The sequence below is a fragment of the Homalodisca vitripennis genome, unplaced genomic scaffold (assembly GCF_021130785.1).
Source record: "Homalodisca vitripennis isolate AUS2020 unplaced genomic scaffold, UT_GWSS_2.1 ScUCBcl_6552;HRSCAF=13815, whole genome shotgun sequence".
Taxonomy (NCBI): domain Eukaryota; kingdom Metazoa; phylum Arthropoda; class Insecta; order Hemiptera; family Cicadellidae; genus Homalodisca; species Homalodisca vitripennis.
The window spans coordinates 11088-31391 of record NW_025782665.1 but is presented as its reverse complement, the minus strand read 5'-3'; the positions used below and the strand labels follow the sequence as shown (position 1 = coordinate 31391).

General features: G+C 32.7%; 1 protein-coding gene across 1 annotated transcript; it reads right to left on the bottom strand.

Annotated features, from left to right (window-relative positions):
• Positions 1-2134: 2134 nt before the first annotated feature.
• Positions 2135-18668, bottom strand: LOC124373861 (zinc transporter 9-like). The gene is made up of 7 exons (XM_046832181.1): positions 18492-18668; positions 15411-15511; positions 12523-12762; positions 9099-9263; positions 8024-8216; positions 6239-6321; positions 2135-2293 (listed from the first exon to the last, which is right to left on the bottom strand). Exons 2-7 carry the CDS (start codon positions 15499-15501, stop codon positions 2160-2162), a joined length of 906 nt encoding a protein of 301 aa, XP_046688137.1. The 5' UTR covers positions 15502-15511; positions 18492-18668; the 3' UTR covers positions 2135-2159.
• Positions 18669-20304: the final 1636 nt, after the last annotated feature.

Sequence of the window (20304 nt, the reverse complement as noted above, 5' to 3'; positions counted from 1 at the left end):
AATTACTGTATTAAGAAGTGAAATCAAACAAAAATTGGACTTACAGTACTGATATTATTATTGAGTACAATATTAATTGTTAAAAGACATAAATTCAGTTATTGTCTTCTGTCGCATTGAAGAGAGTCTATTGGATGACGCGTAGTTTCGTACAACTATTGAACGCGTGGACCCGTACAATATCCAGTACGCTCACATTGCTTAACAATAGAACTCTCACACTAAATACGGTAAATGTGCTTAGTATTTGCAAACACGTTTATTTGTTAAGAAATACAATGCAACAGTCAGAAAACATGTTTTAATAAACAATATTGATAATTCTATAACAAAATAGACCTATCTTAAGTTTAAAACCGTATTTTTCTGTAATTCTGGCTAATCCGAACAGTTACATAATCCGAATAGGGCTCGGGTCCCAATTAGGTCGGATTAACGGGACTCTACTGTACAGATAAGTTGAATCAAAGGTTTTATTTGAAAGGTTCTCAGAGATCTAAGGAACATGGGTTTGCTCTCTATGTCTTCAATTGGTTCAGAAGGTAAAAAAAGCTATTGAGCAGAGGTCCTATTCGAAAAAAACGTTTGAACTGGCTTGAATGAACTAGATCATTCTTGTGACAACCGATAATGAGAAAGCTATACACTATGAACTTGGTATTTTACTGTGTTTTGTAAAAGTAAAATAAAGTACTAGATTGAAACTGACCATAAATTGAAATTTTTTACACAACCCCAAGCAATGCTGATGGGCTGATATGTAAACCTAGTCGTATTATGTAAAGTGTATGGATTTATAAAAGCTTCACCACTCAATAACATTATTCAAGTTATCTCCTTATCACTCCAAAAAACAAGAAAAATATCCCAGAAGTATGTAACAAATTTTTGTTTGCACCACAATCAAAATAGCCATTCATGAGCAGGGCCCAATCAAGGGGTTGGGGGGGGGGGGGGAGTTTTGAAACATAAACTCATACCTTTTATTATTAATTCAATAAGAATTCTGCTACCGTCCAAAGTTATTTTATTAAATACAGCATTTATAAAAAATGAATGGAACATCAAAGTTTAATTAATTTTCAAGTTATGATTCATCACACAGAACCACAAAACAGATGTAACCTAAACATCGCCCATTTTACACTACCCAAACATCACCAAAACAAACAATTTCAAATAGTTGCTAGCTGAGGCTCATTCTCAAACAACAAAATCAAAACATATAGTGGATGTTCCAAAAAAATCATCACAGAAAACTTTTGAACCAATTCTTTTTTTCCTAAGGGAAAGAGGCGATTGTCCCTGCACTTAGTCCTAAAAGGACCTTTGTGCCTCCCTTACTTATATTTGTATCCTCAGAATTTGAGACTTTTACAGAAGTCGATCAGATTTAAGGACTCCTGTTCTCTGATGTCCTTGGGGCTGAGGAGATATGCCCCTTGGAATCTTTTCCGAATTCTAGATATGGCAGGGACAGTTTAGCCAAATATGCTCCACTGATTCCTCCTCTTTTACACAGAGTCTGCATTCATCAGTCTGGCAAAGGCTCACCATGTCAATGAGGTCTTTTCTATCAAGGGGGCCATGTCCTGTCAACATCCCTAATACCATTCTGTATATCCTCCTTACTCTGATCTGGGGAGAAATGCCCACTCTTTAGCATAAGGAGAGATAAACATTTTTGATTGTCTTAATCCTGAGGGCTTACTCCAATTAAAGTATCTTATCCTCTTTTCCTAATCTTTTACAAGAGCTTTACTGTAGGAGAAAGCTATCCCACAACCCGGCTCTGGCCCCACCATAAAGGACTCCACTCCCTTTTTGGCGAGGTTTCATACCAATTACTTTGATGCTAGCAAATTCAAGAAATTCTATATGAATTGGTGTGGAATGTATTTTAAATATGACATTACAATACATTTTAATTATGCCCTAATATACTGTATCTACATTACTAAAAGAAAAGTATTTGCAAAATCAACAAGTTACTACGATTTTAATACAAACATTATACAAAATAGGGATTAATCGAGTTTATAAAATCCTTCATGGATTATTTTCATAACAAAAGTGTGTCATGAAACTAATAACTACACCTGACTAATAATTAGAAGAGTTACACCCTTACGAAACTATAAAGCTTGTGTATAAGCACCTTACATTGCAACTGCGGTAAGGACAACTTTGCCAGAAGGGCCGAACAGTCCAGCTGTCTCCACCATCTTCTGCTCCCTCTGGTGGTCCTTCTCTCGTCTGTAGTCCCGCAATTTCCTCTTTGTTGTAAAAGTATCTGTAACCCGAGAATATTAATGTAGGATACTATTTCTAGTTTTTATTTGTTCTCCTATCATAAAATAAGGTAAAGTGTTGTGATGTTTAAAAAAATGTTGGTTTTCAATGGACAAATTTTGTTAAAATACTAGCAGTTACCCACAGCTTTTCGTGCAATTTCGTTTGCACCTCTCTTAGCACTTCTGCTTCAAGTGAATTATATTTCCGATGCTAATTTTGAGTTTGCCTTCTTCCCACCATCAAGAAGATATGTTAAAATGTGTATATTTATGGTCACTGTAATTTACTTTGATGTTAGTACTTTTTTGTTCCATTGCTGATTTTGCCTCTTTCCTGATCACGAAAATACATTATACATTAACAGCTCTGAGAACCCTACTTTTGTCAAAAGTCAACTAATTTAGGCTTGACAACAGTCTTTAAATATAAAGTAAATGTCTACATTGTCTCTTATATGGGTTCTAATATGTAAGGTATGAAAAAAAATCAAGTTAATTGTACAAACACAATAATTATTCAAGTAATGCTTAATAAATAATAAAAATTACTTGGTCATTACTGTTCATATTTATAAATTGAATTATGGACAATTTGAAATTTTTTGTAGGCTGAGGTGTTTTTGCGAACCACAACAAAATTATAAAAATACGTATGCTACATGTACATATAATTTACTATAAAGTAGTCTAACACTTAAGCTTTAAGTTCAATCAGAAATTTATTTTAAAGACAAATATACATCACAACAGTGCCTTCAATTAGTGTTTGGCTATATACGTAAACGGTATCGTAATTGCAGTTTATAATGTGCAGGCCCTTTGAAATCTTTTATCTTCTAAATTTAATTGATAACTGCTTTAAATTTGTAAATATAAACCATTCTCGAATCCACCTGAAGACACACAAACAATTTCATTAAAATCGGTCCAGCCTTTTAGGAGGGGTTTAGTGACATACACACGCACACAAGTATTATATATACAAAGATCAGAGTGAAATATATGTAAAATGTATAGAGCCAATACCACAATACCTGATTAAGTTATTGTTGGTTTTGGTTTGACATCTGTTGACTGATTTCATTCAAGAAATGAATTGTGTTAACATTTTGATGCTATCTCGGGCAGTAAACTTGGATGATAGTCAAGATATCGGCTTTGTCAGCCCAAGAAACTAAGAATGAGGGATGTTGTTCTGGGCCACACAAAGCCCTTGTGTATCATTTCATTTAACAGGGAAATCTCACTCTCCCTTATATTTAAATTCTTGAAATTTGTATTGTCATGAGACTTTTCCGGGGAAAATTTAAGTTAACCAAGTAAACAATCAGTATCTACTGAGTTGTGACTTCCTTCATTACCCAATCTGCCGAATCATACTTTATGAATGAGGGTCTCGTTATGCTGTGTTAATAAGCTCCCTATAACAGAAAATAGTCAGATGTTGAAACAGTTTGAATTATCGCCAACCTCCTCTCCGACCAGGCACTCTATTGAAAAATTTACAGGCGGGTTTCTACAAGTTATCTTCTGATTTGATAAAGATTTTTGGTTAATTTATGTTAAAATAATACAGCATTGTCTTTCTCTCAGTATAGTATTTTAACATTTTTAATTGACAAGTTTTTTTTAACTAAGATTTTATATATAAAAGCATATGTCCCTAAAAAAACAGATACACTAAAGATTAAGGTATGGTGCTAAATAATGATAAAAGAAAAATGAGGCTTTTTTGGTAGAACATATTTTAAAGGAACAGCATGAACCTATTGATATTCTACAAATTCAGGATTTTTCATTTGTATTTTTTGTATCTTGTATTTCAGCAAGAAAGTGTATCACGCCTTGGTTTTTAGTTATGTGCCAAAATTTACACCTAACTCTTCCGACACATCTCTTAGTGATTATTTTTTGTATGATCTTATGGAGACCAATAACATGAAAAAAGCAGTTGTGACTGATAAAACTTAAAACTTTATGCTAATTTTTTTATACCTTCACTGATGGTCTGTAATGAGTGAAAGTGGAGAGAATTTTCTTACACCATTATGATATTTTGCAACAAAAATTTAATTTAACCACAGTTCTGATATAAAACAAACTTTTTAAAAACATCCCTAATTTCCTTAATACAATGGGACCTTGATACATCGAAACCCTCAGTGGAAAAAATACAAAACTTTGATATATTGAGATTTTCAATACATTTGGGGCTGTTTGGGGTAGACTATGTATGATATATATAGAGGTTTACAATATTGTTCACACAATTCATTGTATCGAGGTTACATCGGTAAACTTTGATATATAGAGGTCACATCAGCTACATTAATAATGTAGGCTTGATTATAAATAATACTTATTGGGAAATGTGTAGTAGGAAATTATAACAAGTACTGTCCATAAATTTAAATTCGCTCGAATTAGAGTAATGTCCAAATTAAACTGAGCGTGGAGTGAGACTGGCGACGACAGGAAACGAAGGAGTGTTGGTAGTGGGGTTTCAATCAACATGAAAAATATGGTACTGTACTTCGGTTCATTGCACTGATAAACTGAAACTTCTTTCATTTAACAATAGGCAGGATTAATGGCAAAAATTCTATATATTGATGTTATTTACATTATACCTTTGATATACAGGGTTGCTACAGGAGTCCAATAATGAAATTCCCTGACTTTTCCCTGATTTCCAGACCAAATTTTTCATTTTTCCCTGACTTTTTTCGACGCAATCCCCAGGGTTTTTGGCAATTAAATTAATGGCGTGCTTCACGCGCCGTGTCGTCTGCAGGCTTGGACTCGGCGCGGCGGCAGTAAGTTTATTTGTGTAAAGGGATTTTATATTTTTCCCTGACTTGACTGACCGGATTCCCTGACTTTTCCCTGATTTCCAGTCTTGTTTTTTTTCCCCTGACTTTTCCCTGATTTCCCTGACCTGTAGCATCCCTGATATATAGAGGTTGACAGTAGGCTGGATTAATGGTGAAATTTTAGTATATTGAGGTTATTTACATCAAACCTTCGATACGTAGAGGTTAAAAGTAGGCAGGATTAATAACGAAAATTCGGTATATTGAGGTTATTAAGTTAAACCTTCGATATATAGAGGTTAACAGTAGGCAGGATTAATGGTGAAAATTTGATATATAGATACCGTAGAGGTAAAATTAGCATTGAAGAAAATGGCACATTCAAGGAGAATGAAAATTTCAATTTATCAAGTAATTCGATATAATTATTGAGGTTTGATATATCAAGGTTTCACTGTAATCAATAGGAAGCTTCTTAAATGCTTTCTTTGATCTATTTGTAAACCCTGTCCTATAATATAGTTTTTTCACAAAGACAACAACAATCAAGAAGCAAGTTGTTGGTGGCCGTGAAACGGCTGAAATTACAAAGGTGAAAGCGCATTGCTAAACTTAGCATTTGGCAGGCACAAGCTGGCCACGCTCATTAGCCCTGCGCAGTAATCACATTTCACGCTTTTGTCATTCATGTGGTTTAGAACTACAATAACTTGCTTCTATAAATCACTGAGGGATATTGGGGTAGTTCACTAACAAATATAACTAAATCGCAACATATATGTCCACACTACTTTAAGACAAATACAGAAACGCAACAGTGACGTCATTAATGCAGGTGGCACGAAGCGCGGTGACGTGACTGTTGCGTTGTTACGGTTCACAGAGTTAAAATGAAGGAATATGAACTATGTAAAATTTACTAAGTAGTACGTCACTTTAAAATTATGAAATATTTTAAGATTTTTATTATTTAACTAAAATATTGTTAGTGTTTATACTTACATAATAACTTATTCTTACATATAAACTGTTACATTATCATTAAAGCATAACATAAATTAAAATAGTATAAATGAAATATTAATTTTGTCTTACACATAAGAATGAGTTTTTTAAAGAAATCATACTTACTTTGTTGATAAAATCTCCTCTCCAAATCTCTTTTAAGTAGTTCTTTGGTTAGATTTTCTTTAGAACCCCAAACTTCAATTGCTCTGAAAAATTATATCACGGTACTAATTAAATTCTAGGCGTTATATAAGTCTAAAAGTTTTCTAAGTTAATAATTTATTCAGGATTTTTCCGGACATTTTCCATCATTCAGTGAAACAAAAAATCAGTAACACAGTAAATCAGTAACGTTTTCAAGATCTGCAAGCTGATCTCTTCCTCAGGTAAAAAATAACCTAATACATACAGTAATTAAAAAGTTTATTTTAATATAAACATATAACATAAACATAATGTTATGTTCATTTTAACCTAGTTTGTAATTATCTATTAGGTTAGTTTTTACCTGAGGAAGAGATCGGATTGCAGATCTCGAAATGTAGTGTTACTGATTTTTTGTTTCACTGAACGATGGCAAATGTCTGGAAAAATCCTGTTTCCTTTACAATCCTTCCATTGTCAAAAATAAACTTCAAACAAAGAATTTATTCAGAACGAATCTTACACTCCTGAATTTTCTGACTTTTGGGAAACAAACTCCAAATTTAAATTTTAGGTACATAATGGATATAATTATAAATGAGACTGATTACAATTCCAAAATAAAATTTTGTATTATCATTAGATTTGATAAAACACTGCCGGAATCGTAATCAACAAAATTTAATATACTAGTAGTTACCCACTGCTTCACACGCAATTTCATACGCTTTGGTGTATGAGGACTTCTAGTTCTTGAGAATGAATTATATTTTCCATGCCAATTTTGAGTGTTCCTTGTTGCCAGGTCAAAAGGTGTATATTTATGTCCATTGAAATTTACTTCAGTCTTATTACTTTTTTTGTACCATAGATGATTTTGCCTTGTCCTCGATCAAAAAGTAAACATGTCAGAGAAGCCTACTTCGGTCAAAAGACGTCTAAATTGGGTTTTAACAGTCTCTACATTTATAGTAAAAGTTAGATAGTGACTTTGTCTTTGATATCTTCATTATAGTACTAACCAAGCACTGCATACTTAATGCTTGTTAAAACGTACAAATATATTTGCTATATAATGTTTAAAAGTTTTAATAAAAAGTTGCTATATACTGACTAAAACTTTTCTTATCTGGATAAACTTTGTTGAACAGCGATTTCAGGAAAAAATTGAAATAAGAAGTTTTGTTACTATCAAACTTACTCTTTGCTTTCAAGACTATAAATATACACATATTTATAATAATAGTTAAATGAATTACACATATGGTTATGCTGTCATACAACAAAGTTTACACGGAACAATTTATTACATTTAACATGCTCTTTCAATTAATAATATTTGTGTGGTGTCATGCAACTTTAGAGACCCGTGGGGCATAGCCCGGAGGGAGTTTTGAAACAGGAATAAGCCTAAATGTTAAACAGGGACTCTAAGAATGTCCATGTAAAATTCCAGTACAATTGGTCAAGTAGTTTTTACGTGGTTGAGTAATACACACGGAGAGATACCATTAGATTTTTATATAATAGTATAGATGAATGGAACTTTATCAACAAATAATTTCCAAAATATATCCATGCCATGCTTTAGCTCAACTTAAGTACTGTCTGATTATTAAGGAAAACAATAAGGATACATTATTTTCACAATCAAATGTTTTACGTAATTTTTGAAACTACATTTTCATATGTCTAAGCAAATTTTGTATATAAACTACAAAATTTTTGTAAAAATAAAATAAATATTTACCATTAATCTCTTACCTTGCTTCTACGTCTTTCCTCCAAAACACTGTGATTGGAGGCTCATTCTCGTACGGTGATCTTCTCTTCGTAGCTCGTAAGTTTTCTAAATCTGATGGTTTTAAAAGAAAGTCAGACATCGCTCTGACAGGCGTGATGAAGTTTCTCTCGACGGAGGAAGCTGTCAGATCAACTCGAATTCTCTTTTTTGTTACTAGAAAGTAAAACATTTTGGATAAATGAGACATCACTTTAATTCTACGTTACAGTGAGAATTAGCCCATTTTTATTATAACCTGTCTCCACCATAAAAAGATTTGGCAGTCACACATCATCATAAAATGAATACTCTATAACCATATTTTCATTTCTTTCTCTCTTATAAATTCACATTAACAATATCCATATATCAACACTACATTTGCTATATATGACTTTGTTAATGTCGTCATGTTCACACACTGTTACTTAACACATTCACGACGTTGTGTATCCGATCAGCTAAACACAGGGCTTTTGTAACGGGCAATGGGGTAAACGTTGCTATGCATTTCCTTATTGTGTTTTTATTGTTTGCCTGTCTTGGTGGTTTGTTAAATTAATTAATACATCAGACTATTGTGTACTCCATAGGGTACATGTTTTGAGGTTAATTAATTTTTTTATGTATCCCTTGGGAAACATTGATAAAACATTTTAAAGTAATTTTTGTTCTGTAAAAATGCAAAGCCTACATACTTTTCTCGTTATACCTAGTCATTTAAAGTAAAAAACACTATTACGGTTTTATGTTATTATTATTGAAAAATTCTGCAACATATAAAAAAGTCTGGAAAATTAGACATCACTGTGAACGTGTTAAAATTGGTTTCTCATAATAAAAATGCATATTTACAATTTCTGATACTCTTGTAAGTACTACACAAAATATGTTTGAAAAATTACTAACATTATATTCTAAACAGTCCTTAAAAGCTATGTAAGCTGTATGGATTGTGTCCATAAGCCCTGATGAGATGTTACTATAGGAGACAAATGCTCTGTCCCCTTTTATTCCAATAATAGTCATAGTGTTAAAAAAATGACATATATATACCTTTTTCCACAGCTTCCTGAATTATTGACTTTGCAGTCTTTTTCTCCTTTTTTTCTCCTTCCGGAGGAGTAGGAGGTGGAGGGGGTTCCACCTTCAACTCGGGTTTGCTTTTAACAGGCTCTACGATAATAACGTCCTTCTGGATCGCTATTCTCTCAACAGCTTCTGAAATACAAAATAAAATCATAATCCATGTTATCAACTAACAGGCTATTATTACTATTGTTAAATTGTTAAATTAAAACCTAATATACTTGTTACATTTTTTTAACTTTTAAAAAAAAAAAAAAACTTGTATAAAAAATATTTTTTTTCTTTTTATACTACTGACGATAGAATAAAATAATAAAGTGTACAATAATGTTGAAATGTCAGAATCAATATTTTTAACAGATGCCAAAGATATAAAAATCTGGGTGGTTGAATTATATTGATGCCTTGCTCCTAAAATAATATATCAATAAGTTATATTCAACAAACATAAAAAAATGGTTCATTGACTAGCGATAAAATACCTTCATATAAATGTGAAATGTTTAAAAGTATATTTTATGTTGGATTCTGCTTTTGTAATACGCAGGATATCCGGAAAGTATATTACGTTTTGCTCTGTAGCCACTAGGGAAGGACTATCATGGCCATTTTGATGTCAGGGCATTTCTTCTCCATTCAGTGGCTATCCAGCCATGCTAGTGAGAGGTTACTTTCGCTCCTTGTTGTTTTACAATAGCAATTTAAAAAATGTGTGACGCAAGTGAAAATTCCACGAGTTGTGAAGTGCTTTCAATAATACGTGTTTTTGGCCTAAGACAGCAATAGCTGGTCTGGCTAGCATCCAAAAGTTGGCTATCACTGGAGTTTTTCCAAGAGTGCCCCGCACAGCTCTAAACTGTTGCTTCAATCCAATAGCCCTTGTACATTGTCATTCGGGCTATGCCCAGGAGGAGTGCCTACTGTCTTTAGCAGGTGGGACTTTGGTTGGCCTCGGGCTGCAGCAGGGGGCACTGCAGAATTACCATCCTGATCCAGGGGAATGCCCTGCACATGATCTCTGATCAGATGAAACAAAGATTTCTCTTTGACAAACTCTTCAGGATTGTTATACCTTCTAGGCAGACTTGGTCGGAGCGAAAGAAACCTCTTCTACCAGCGCAGCTTGAATGGTTTACAGACGGCTCTAAAACACCCTGAGGGTGAGACCATGTAAGGGAGCTGATGGTCCCTATGGGTCCTTATCCTACAGTCTTTCCGGCAGAAATCTCAGCGATTATGAAGTGTACACATGAGAATCTTTGTCTGTGGTATAGGAGTAAGATGATTAGCATTTTCGCAGATAGCCAGGCAGCATTGAAGGCAATGGACTCTTGTGTGTTCAACACCAAACTTGTCTGGGATTGCTAAAAAGTTGTTTCTTCCCTTGCCAGAATCAACAATGTGACTGTTGGTTTCTGGTCATGAGGGGATCTCTGACAACGAAAGAACTGATGCCCTGGCCAACTTAGGCTCAGCATCCAATATGATGAGACTTCCAACAGTTCTGTGGCATTTCTAGGTGTGAATCCTTTGGGGCTGTCTTGAAATGGGTTCACACTGAACATGAGAGAAGGTGAAGGCTACAACCGGGTCTGAGAATGAGAAAAGCGGTTTTACAGTTGCCTTCTCCTAGGGTGGTTACCTTTTCTCACTAAGCAGATCGGTGACTTCTTGGGTTATGCGTTTAATTACGGGACATGGTCATCTGAGGAAGCATCTTCACCGAGTCGGTATCCTTCACGAGGATCTGCTCTGTAGAATGTGTGACGAGTAGGAGGAAATTGCTAAACACCTGCTCTTTGACTGTCCTACAATAATAGCAAGGAAGTGGTTAGTCAACTTTGGTAGTTTGGACAAGGGTGGCAAATTTTCCCAGGAGGACCTGATCAGTTGTTTTCGGTGGTTTGTAGAACTGCTGAAACTGTAGACTGGTTGGTCTGATGGTGTGCAAAAGAGGCTTAAGTGCATGGTAATAGGCCGCTATCATCATCATATCATAATGCCTTTATTTAGAAGCGTTTCTCAGTACATACACTGTTTTGCAGAACAACTCAAGTCATTTAATGGCCTTAAATACTAAATAACAAAGGACTTGTGATTAAAACTAAAAGGAACAACATTGGATTATACTAAATACTAAAACTTATACACTAACAACTTAAATACGTTATTTATCAACACATATGTAGTCCTTAAGTTTTAATTTAAAAGAATTGCAACTGTATTGCTTAAGGCTAAGGGGGAGGTCATTGTACAATTTAGGGCCGAAATACGAAAAACTTTTCCTCCAGACTTCATGCCTGACTTTTCGAAAGTCAAGAAGGTAGCCATGGCGGGTACTGCGTTGCGATACCCCCTGCCCGGAACAACAACCGCTCGCTCAGGTACTGCGGTTCCTGGTGTGATAGGACCTTGTGGACCAATGAGCAAGTCAACATCCCGCAGACGAACTCCACTGGTAGCAGGCTGGCAGCATCTCGAAAGGGGGACACGTGATCAAAACGTTTCAAGTTGAAAATGAAACGCACCGCAGAGTTTTGAATGTGGAAGAAAGAAGAAGAAGAATATGCTTTTTGTTGGCTAAACCAGTTGAGATTCATCGCCAACTCTGAAGTATATGGGAATGATGTGATTACTGAAGGTGGAGTGTGTGTCAGTGGTGCATTAGGTTGAAAAATGGGATGATGAAGTGGACGGCCAAGAATTGTGACCGATGAAAATAGTATTTTAGTGTATATTACAATTTTTTTTGTACTTTGTTTTTCGTTTATATCAAAACATAATCTACTTTCTGGATAGCCCTCGTAAATAATAGGTTGCAGGATGTTATGCCATTATAATGTTAAGAAACCTTGCAAAATTTCTCTTTCATCTGTCTTTCAATAGTCTTCGGAATACCTGGTGAACAAATTGAGCAATATACTTGAAATTTGGCATGAAACTTTATTTTTCCTTAGGCAAGATTGAGGTAATCAATTCCTAACTTCATTATTTAAACATTCATCAAGAATGGTTACAAAATCAAAGTACCTATAAACAAGTTTTACACGAGCATGAAAATTATAAAATGTGAAATGTGTAATAACTTTAAAGTAAGAAAAAGTGACACAAAATTATAGCCTTCATGCATATGCATGAGTTCGATAACTGTGCATGTCCCACTATGAAATGTCTGAAAAATCCACCGCTAAAATCCCCTGAGTCTAGTAGAGTTGAATTTTTACGCATTACGAATCGAAACGTCAGTCACGCAAATGCTCCAAGGGTTAACAATTGAAAGTTCTCTAGACTGAACTTCGGTTAAATTGGCAACAAAACGGTTAAAATTAAACCGAATGTCTCGAATCATGGATCAGAAAATAACAGTTGTAGGCTTGGCTATATACCTCACCTGCCTGAGTCTCCTGGATGACAGCTTTCGCTGTTGATTTGTCTGCTGGTGGCACACTTCCCGCTGGATCCTTCGGAAGTAGCCCAGGTTGGATTATTTTTACATCTGGATTCAGGTTTTCTGTTTGAACTACTTTGCTTTCGGGAAGTTTGTCTGAAGAACTAAATGATCTTGCTGAATGCGTGAAAAATCGGCAATGAAGAATTATCCTCGTCAAGTTGCCATTACACATTAAGTTAGCTGGATCAAAACAATCACGTTAATTAAAAATTACCCAAAATATGTGTTATCCTTGTATCAATACAGCTAAACTAAAGGTTTAATAAAAAATACTATACCGTAAAAAGTTATTAATATGGGAATGTTTCTAAAAATATTGAGGTTAATTAATGATCATGTTTTAACTTAATTCTTAATTCAGAAAAATAATGCTTAGCTGAATTAAACAATTTTGATTTTAGCATAAACCTTACATTACTCTTTTGCAGTTGTATTACAAGTTTTATTAAATGGACTTACTTAAGCAATAGTAATATAAGAATGACAGTTTAATTAAGAAAGTGTAAGAAGCGAGATGAAGTAGCCAGAACAATAAACATGGTACTAAAATAAATCCCTGAGGGATTCCGCATTGATTAACAGGCAGTAGAAATTCAAATGCTCTTAGACTATTACTATTTAAATTGTTCAATTCAACAAAGAAAGTGAGATCTATATATTAAACATGAGCCAAATACAAAATTGCATTGATTGTAATTTCCAAGCTTTTTTAAGAATAATTAAGCGGCATTGAATGAAAAAAACATCATAAACAGATAACGTAGTTATTGTGGAAAGGGTTGATTTAACGCGAATACGGAGTTAAGCTCCATTTTACCTTCTGGTTAGTGTAGCATCTGAAATCTGACACTGGTACAGACTAACTCCTGAAGTGTAATCCTGATGCCGAGGTGTTCCCATTGTCTCATCAGGTGCACAATTGATGAGACAATGAGAATACCTCATCATTTGGATTACACTGGATAGCTGTTGGATAACCAGGCAGCTCCTTTTAAGCCTAGGTTTCTCTCATGTCAAAAAAATGTAAAGAGATCGTTTCAAATGTCTTCATCGTAGATTTTTTTTATGGATTCCTTCATACAGATGTGACTCCTGATTCCAGGAGTCAATGTGCCAGTGTCAGATTTGAGATGCTACACTATTTGGAAGGTGAAATGGAGTTGAACTTAATACTCACAATATAAATAGCTTTCCCTGAAGAACTAACAGACCTATTGATTTTCAACATCAGAATGAAAAATAACTGTCAATAACAAGAATAGAACCACAATAATTTATGTAGTTATTGAAACAATTCAAATAATCAAATATATGCAATTCAAATTTATTTATAACCACCTTATGAACTATTGTTACTTTCTAAATTAGTATTTTATTTACTTATTATCCGTTGAACGTTCATTTAATTTAGAAAAAAAGACAATTTACAAGTTTTGTTTCATTAATGTGGTTTGGAAATGTTGATTTTTGGTATTCGAATTTTACGAGTACTTCCTTATTAAACGAAGGCCACCCTTACATAGCGCATTGTGGATTTCAGCTGGTTGTAGTAAAACAATCATGACTTTATCCCATGAAAACAATGTTAAACTCTGTACACTTTTATGTTCTTATTTTTTTAACAAAGCATTTATGGAAGATTTTGTTTTGGAGATATAATTACTACCTCAGAATAGGAAGACATTCTTTATCTATGTTACAACAAATCCAAACGCTTTAAAGTTTTATTTTAATAAAGTGAATATTTAAACTTTTATTTATTTATACTTTTTGAATATTTAAACAATAAGTATAATAATATTTGAAATTTTTCTGGATAACCTATATAAATATGTAAAAAGCTAAAAAGCATTTGCATGTATAATTATATCTTTAAAATGACATATGTCCCTAATTCTACTACTGAAAATAGTAAAAGTGTTAACGTTGTTCTTAAGGAACTACAATCACAATGGAGCTTGTACAGCCGGCTCTTAAGTTAAACATGTTGAAAACAATACTTCATCTGGTGTGAGTCATAATTGGCCGACTACACACTAGTTCAAGGTCAGACTACTGCTCCGTGAGGTAACAATGGGTAATCTTATCACCATCTGTCACTGTCACTATATATATTGCTCATTACATAGCATATTAGTAATAACAACACAAGCACTCTCTTCTTGATTCAAAGGCATTTGCATGATCTAAACTTGGATTTGATTTAAATATTCTAAAAATAGTGAAAGCTGGCTTGGTGTAATGGAAATAGCATTCTTTTTGTCTTACAAATCACAGAAAGTGCTATTTCACAAAACCTATGGAAATGTGAGTTATCAAATGAGTTTAAATTAGGCTATTTATATTTTTATCAATTAGAATGGAGTAAGCTATGTTTTTAACAATATTAATACGATAAAAAACATGTTAGAAGTAGAGTAAAGAGGTTTAAGTGAGGAAATTACATGACTACGAGAGTGTTAACACGAGTAGTGTTCAATGAAGTTCTTATAATTATTTTATATTTACTAATAGATCTCAATATTACCCATTTTATATAATTTCTCCTGCAAATTTAATGATTTATATGTTATGATATTTTTACAATCAAAATAGGGTACTAGATCTACTGAAAAAGATAACATAAAATCATGCAATAACTTATGGTCGATTTCTTTTATGTTTTTGATCAGCACAGCAATTTGGAGGTAAACTCTCTTGGTATATTCTATACAACCATAAACTATTTATAAGTAGTATTTATTCAAATACACACAATTTATCTTTCAATATACCTCCTTACTTAAATTGTATACATTATATTTAGATCCACAACATGTTCAACTTACTTCTGTATATTTTTCTATTGATAGGTTCAAACAGAATTTTCGATGTGTACTGATGAAATAGTTTCCTTGCGATATCTGGCCGTTTCATCATGGTAACGTATCTGAAAACGGTTTCATAATGAGATGTCAAAGATAAAATTAATAAATATGATGGTTGTCTTACAACATGATTAAATGCCTGCCAAACACTACTGGAAATAAAATACAAATTTACTTGTGAATGAAATTAACTACAAATATTACAATTTGGAAATGAAAAAACTAAACTACTGCTGTTGGTAATTTAAAAGTATTTTAGGAGCCAAAACATTTAAAGTTAAGGCCGAATATTAAATAAATGAATATGAAATTCCAACATACTTTTATTTTCTTACTAATTAACTTAATAAATTTTTTAATAAAAAATAATAAAAATAAATAAAAACAATAATAAAAAACTTAATGAAAGTTTTCTGAAAGTTTGAATTGAGTTTTGGTCTCTAATATATTTTTTTGCTTATTATTTCAAATCTTCAAGAGATAAAACCGTTTTCTTTTGATATTTATACATTATTTCTAGAAATCTAACCTAAATAAGCTTATAGACTTGTTATTGAGTTTACCGTTTAAAGATGAAAATAAGACATTAATAATGATTCCAAAAATCTAATTTTGGTTTTCAAAGTAAAGTCTATTTTAGGACCAACCTAGTTTGTAAAAGGGAAATTTCACAGCCTATATATGTGCACGTGTTTAACATCAGCTGGGACTAAAATAATAGATTGATTTCAACCAAATTTGAAACGCAGCTGGTGAATGAATTCAAATAGTGAATGTTTGCACAATTTAACCCCCTTTATACTTTTGCTATCATAAACATGCAGATTCCATCACTCATAACTGTTTTTTTTATTTATTATTATAAAAATGTTCAGAATTGTGCTCAATAAAATTTATAAATTATTCAATACTACTTGCACAAACTCAGTTGAGTAGCAGCAAATATTAAGAGACAAAATACCAAAATGTTACTAATGAAAATTAAATCAACCAAAAACAGACCAATACTAATGTGTAAACTAAGATATGCGGTTGAAAATGTTAGATGAACTAACATCAGAACCTAGTTAACGGACATTAAAAATAATTAAATACACAATGTGTAAACTTAGATGCATAGCAGATAAAAGTGATGTGGATATGTTTCTATATATCAATAAAAATCTCCTTATTTGATATTTATATGATAAAAAAAGAAACATTTAACCCTTAAAGCACTGAATGAAATTAAGCATGGATTTAGAGATTTTCTAGAATTAAGTTTATTTTTTCTATTTCTTGAAGGAAGAAATAACAGACAGTTTGTTTTAAAAACCTCTACCGGTATTACATGTAGACCGTATATGTGGGCACATTATATGGTCATATCAAGTTATTATTAGTAATATAATATCTAATTAGTATAAGCCCAGTATGGGCTCAGTCTATGGGGAGGCAGTTCTGGTGTAAATAGTGTTTTAATACTGCAAAAGAAAGCTCTTAGAATAATATGCAAAGTTAACTCATGTGCTAGCTGTAGACCATTGTTTAAAACCCAGAATATCATGACTGTGGTTAATCTGTATATTTTTAATGTTATTATGAATATTAAAGAGAATTATGAGAGCTTAATATTAAGAAGTGATGTCCATAGGCATGACACTAGGAATAAAAGTCTTATTGATATTCCATACAAAAGGCTCACTAAATCTAAATCTAATCTGCATTACCAAGGTATTGTATTTTTTAATAAACTTCCAGGCTCAGCTCGGACCTTGAAGGCAACCAAATTTAAAAACAAACTGACTGCTTTCCTTTTGGCAAACCCTTTCTACAGTCAAAGTGAGTTTCTTGCCTTATCCCAGAGTGACTTTAACCATTACTTCTAATGCATGGAGTGCTCACTTTTAGTATTTATTAATCCTGCATGGTTTGTACATAGCCTTTGGTTTTTAGTTTTAGCCATGATTGTTCTTTTAGCCTCTACTGACTAAACCTATTACATGTATGCTACTTGTTAAACGGTTAATAAAGTTGTCTATTGTCTATTGTCTATTAATTATTATTTATACGCACACCGCGCCTTGCATTGTAAGACGAAGCATCCATAAAAGGATAGCACTGGTTTTTTTATTGATTTTTCAACAACATGCAATCCAATTTGTTACCCAACAGTGATAAATTAATGCATTTACCTATTCCTACACATTCAAAGCATTTTGGTGAATTATAGTGTACACAATAATTTAAAACAATATATAATATTGATGGGTATAATAATTAAAAATCAATTGATGATTTTAATATAAAAAACCGGGTCCACTTATCGTACTCTACTTAGCCTAAAGTTTATTATTTAGGATATATGACCTGAAAGGATGTCAATTTTTGAAAATTTAATATTGTAAAATCTAACAAAAATTTTCTACTTTTTATAAATTTTGCAGGTATGTTCTTATGTCCAAATGTAAATATACATGCTGTCATAATGTATATCTCTTACAAATATCCTATAATTCCTGTTAATACCATAGATTCCAAAATTTAATGGTGGCTCAATAAATAACCAATGATATAACCATAATTACAAAATTTGAAACCATCAAGATTGATTAACCCTCCAAGTGTAAAACAATGATGCTGCAAGTCTGTTATTCACTATTACAGGAGCCACTAGAATCAGTGTTAACAAAACCTGTACACAAGAGGTAACAATAGTACATTATATTAAATCTTTAGTATTAAACAAAGATGCAATGAAAACAAATCACTGATCTAGCACAAAAATCATCATAGCACCCAGAGGTTAGGTTTAAATTTTTAAACTAGGAGTTGTATATACCATTTTCTTTTATTTAGGAATAGGAATTTTGCTCTAATACTTAAACATGATTATATTCCTAGCAAAAAGTACTACAAATCAAACATATAAAGATAATTTACTATTTTAAAATATCAAATTTGATAAAGAAATCGCGATGTTTAAACTCTGAGCTATCCAACTCAGCTTTATCTTGTAAATGTAATTGCACATTTAGATCTATTGAAATATTTGACACCTACTGTTACAATTCACTCTTCAATATATCGAACTTGATGTAAGCTGTCATCAATCAGTACTGCATGATAATGTTTCTGTAAAGTAATTAACCCAACGATACTAATTTTAGGAAACTTCCGAATAAAACAAAACGCCAAAATTAACAAGTTAACACAAGGCAAAACACAAGCAGACGGAATAACCTGACAGTCAGTAATGCCAACATTATCATATTAACAAATACCATCATTATCGGATATACCTAGTGTCTTAGTATAGAAATAAATTATTATTTTATATATCTATTACGAAAAATAAACAGTACGCAGAAAAAAATAAATAAAAAGATGGAACTCGGTATTTGAAGTGCAAACACACGCCAGGATATGTTAAAGGAGAAAATTCATGCACAAGAATGTCCTAAGGCAATGCCGTATTCATTTATTTATTTATATGGCAATACACCATGTCATACCTGCACCATATAACTAGTCTAACCAAGATATCTAAACTAGTCTATTCATGGTGAATTTTGGTTATGAATCTCCAAAAATTAGAGATTGAATGATGTATTGCAGAAATATGATTTCTTTATTTATACAGATATTGAGCGTTTCAATTAAAACTTGTTGATATTTTACCATAGTATTAATAAAACTAAACGTTTTAGTATCGCTGTAATTTTCTCCGAACCAAAGTAACATATTATACGGCCGTTCTGGGTATGCCCCTAACCTAAGTAGTTATTACACCAAAATGAGACACCTGGATCTTGAGAAAGTAAGTTACATAATTTTAAGGAAAATATATTGAAGGGTACTAAAATACAATTGAAAAAGAATTAACCCGGTAATAGCTATTACAAAAATTAGAAAGTAAACAAATGAGTATAAAAATAACAAGTGTCCCAGTTTTTTAAATACAGTGTAAATTCTCAAAAGTTTATGTCTGATGAAGGACTCAGTTCTACATTTTATTAGGCGAAGTTAAAACTAGTATTCCCTTCTTATACTTCGCACTAAATTCAATATGTTTATATGATTTCGGCAATGAAAATTATTTATTTATGTAGCACAGTAACAGCAAAGTTGTGTTATGAATAGAAAATGTTGAGTAAGTAGTGAGAATGTAAGCGAAAAGCGGATGTTGTAAGCTAAAAAATAAGTAGCCCGCCGCACATTGAAGCGAAGCAGGAGCGAAACGAGTTGAGGAATAGGTGAAGTGAGAATCAAATTACCTAGCTGTCATATTGGTCCTGATTTACAGTTACCTCTAAGGGAGAATAAGTTACAATGGAAACAAAAGCAATGTGGGAGTAATATTAAATTTGTGAAATTAAATTTTGTTTTGACACAGGGCTAAAAAAGTTCATTACGGTTTATTTTGAGCTAAACGACCTAAATTTGATACTGACGATGAATATTAACCGAATTGTTGTATATTACCAAGGTAGCAACCTGGTCTTGACGAGAAATCTGTACCAGCAGTGTACCACACAGCCCACGCTTGGGAAAAAAATGCCTTGACTAGTCTGAAATAGATTAATATTCCATCTGGTAGATCTGATTATGTCAAAAACATGTTAAAATTTTAATATTTTATAACAAAAAATGTATTGGAATTTCTTGAGAAACCTCAATTTATATTTATATTTTATGTATAGATTAACAAGGATATTGCCTAATCTCATGTGGTCAACCAATTTTTTTTGGTAAATCAAATTTTAATGTCAAGTCTGAGCAGGAACATGGGTTTGGCCCATAAGGTCCTTGACATCCATCAATACGAACCAATAGAAAACTGGAAATCTAAGGTGGGGAGCTGAAGCTATCAGCG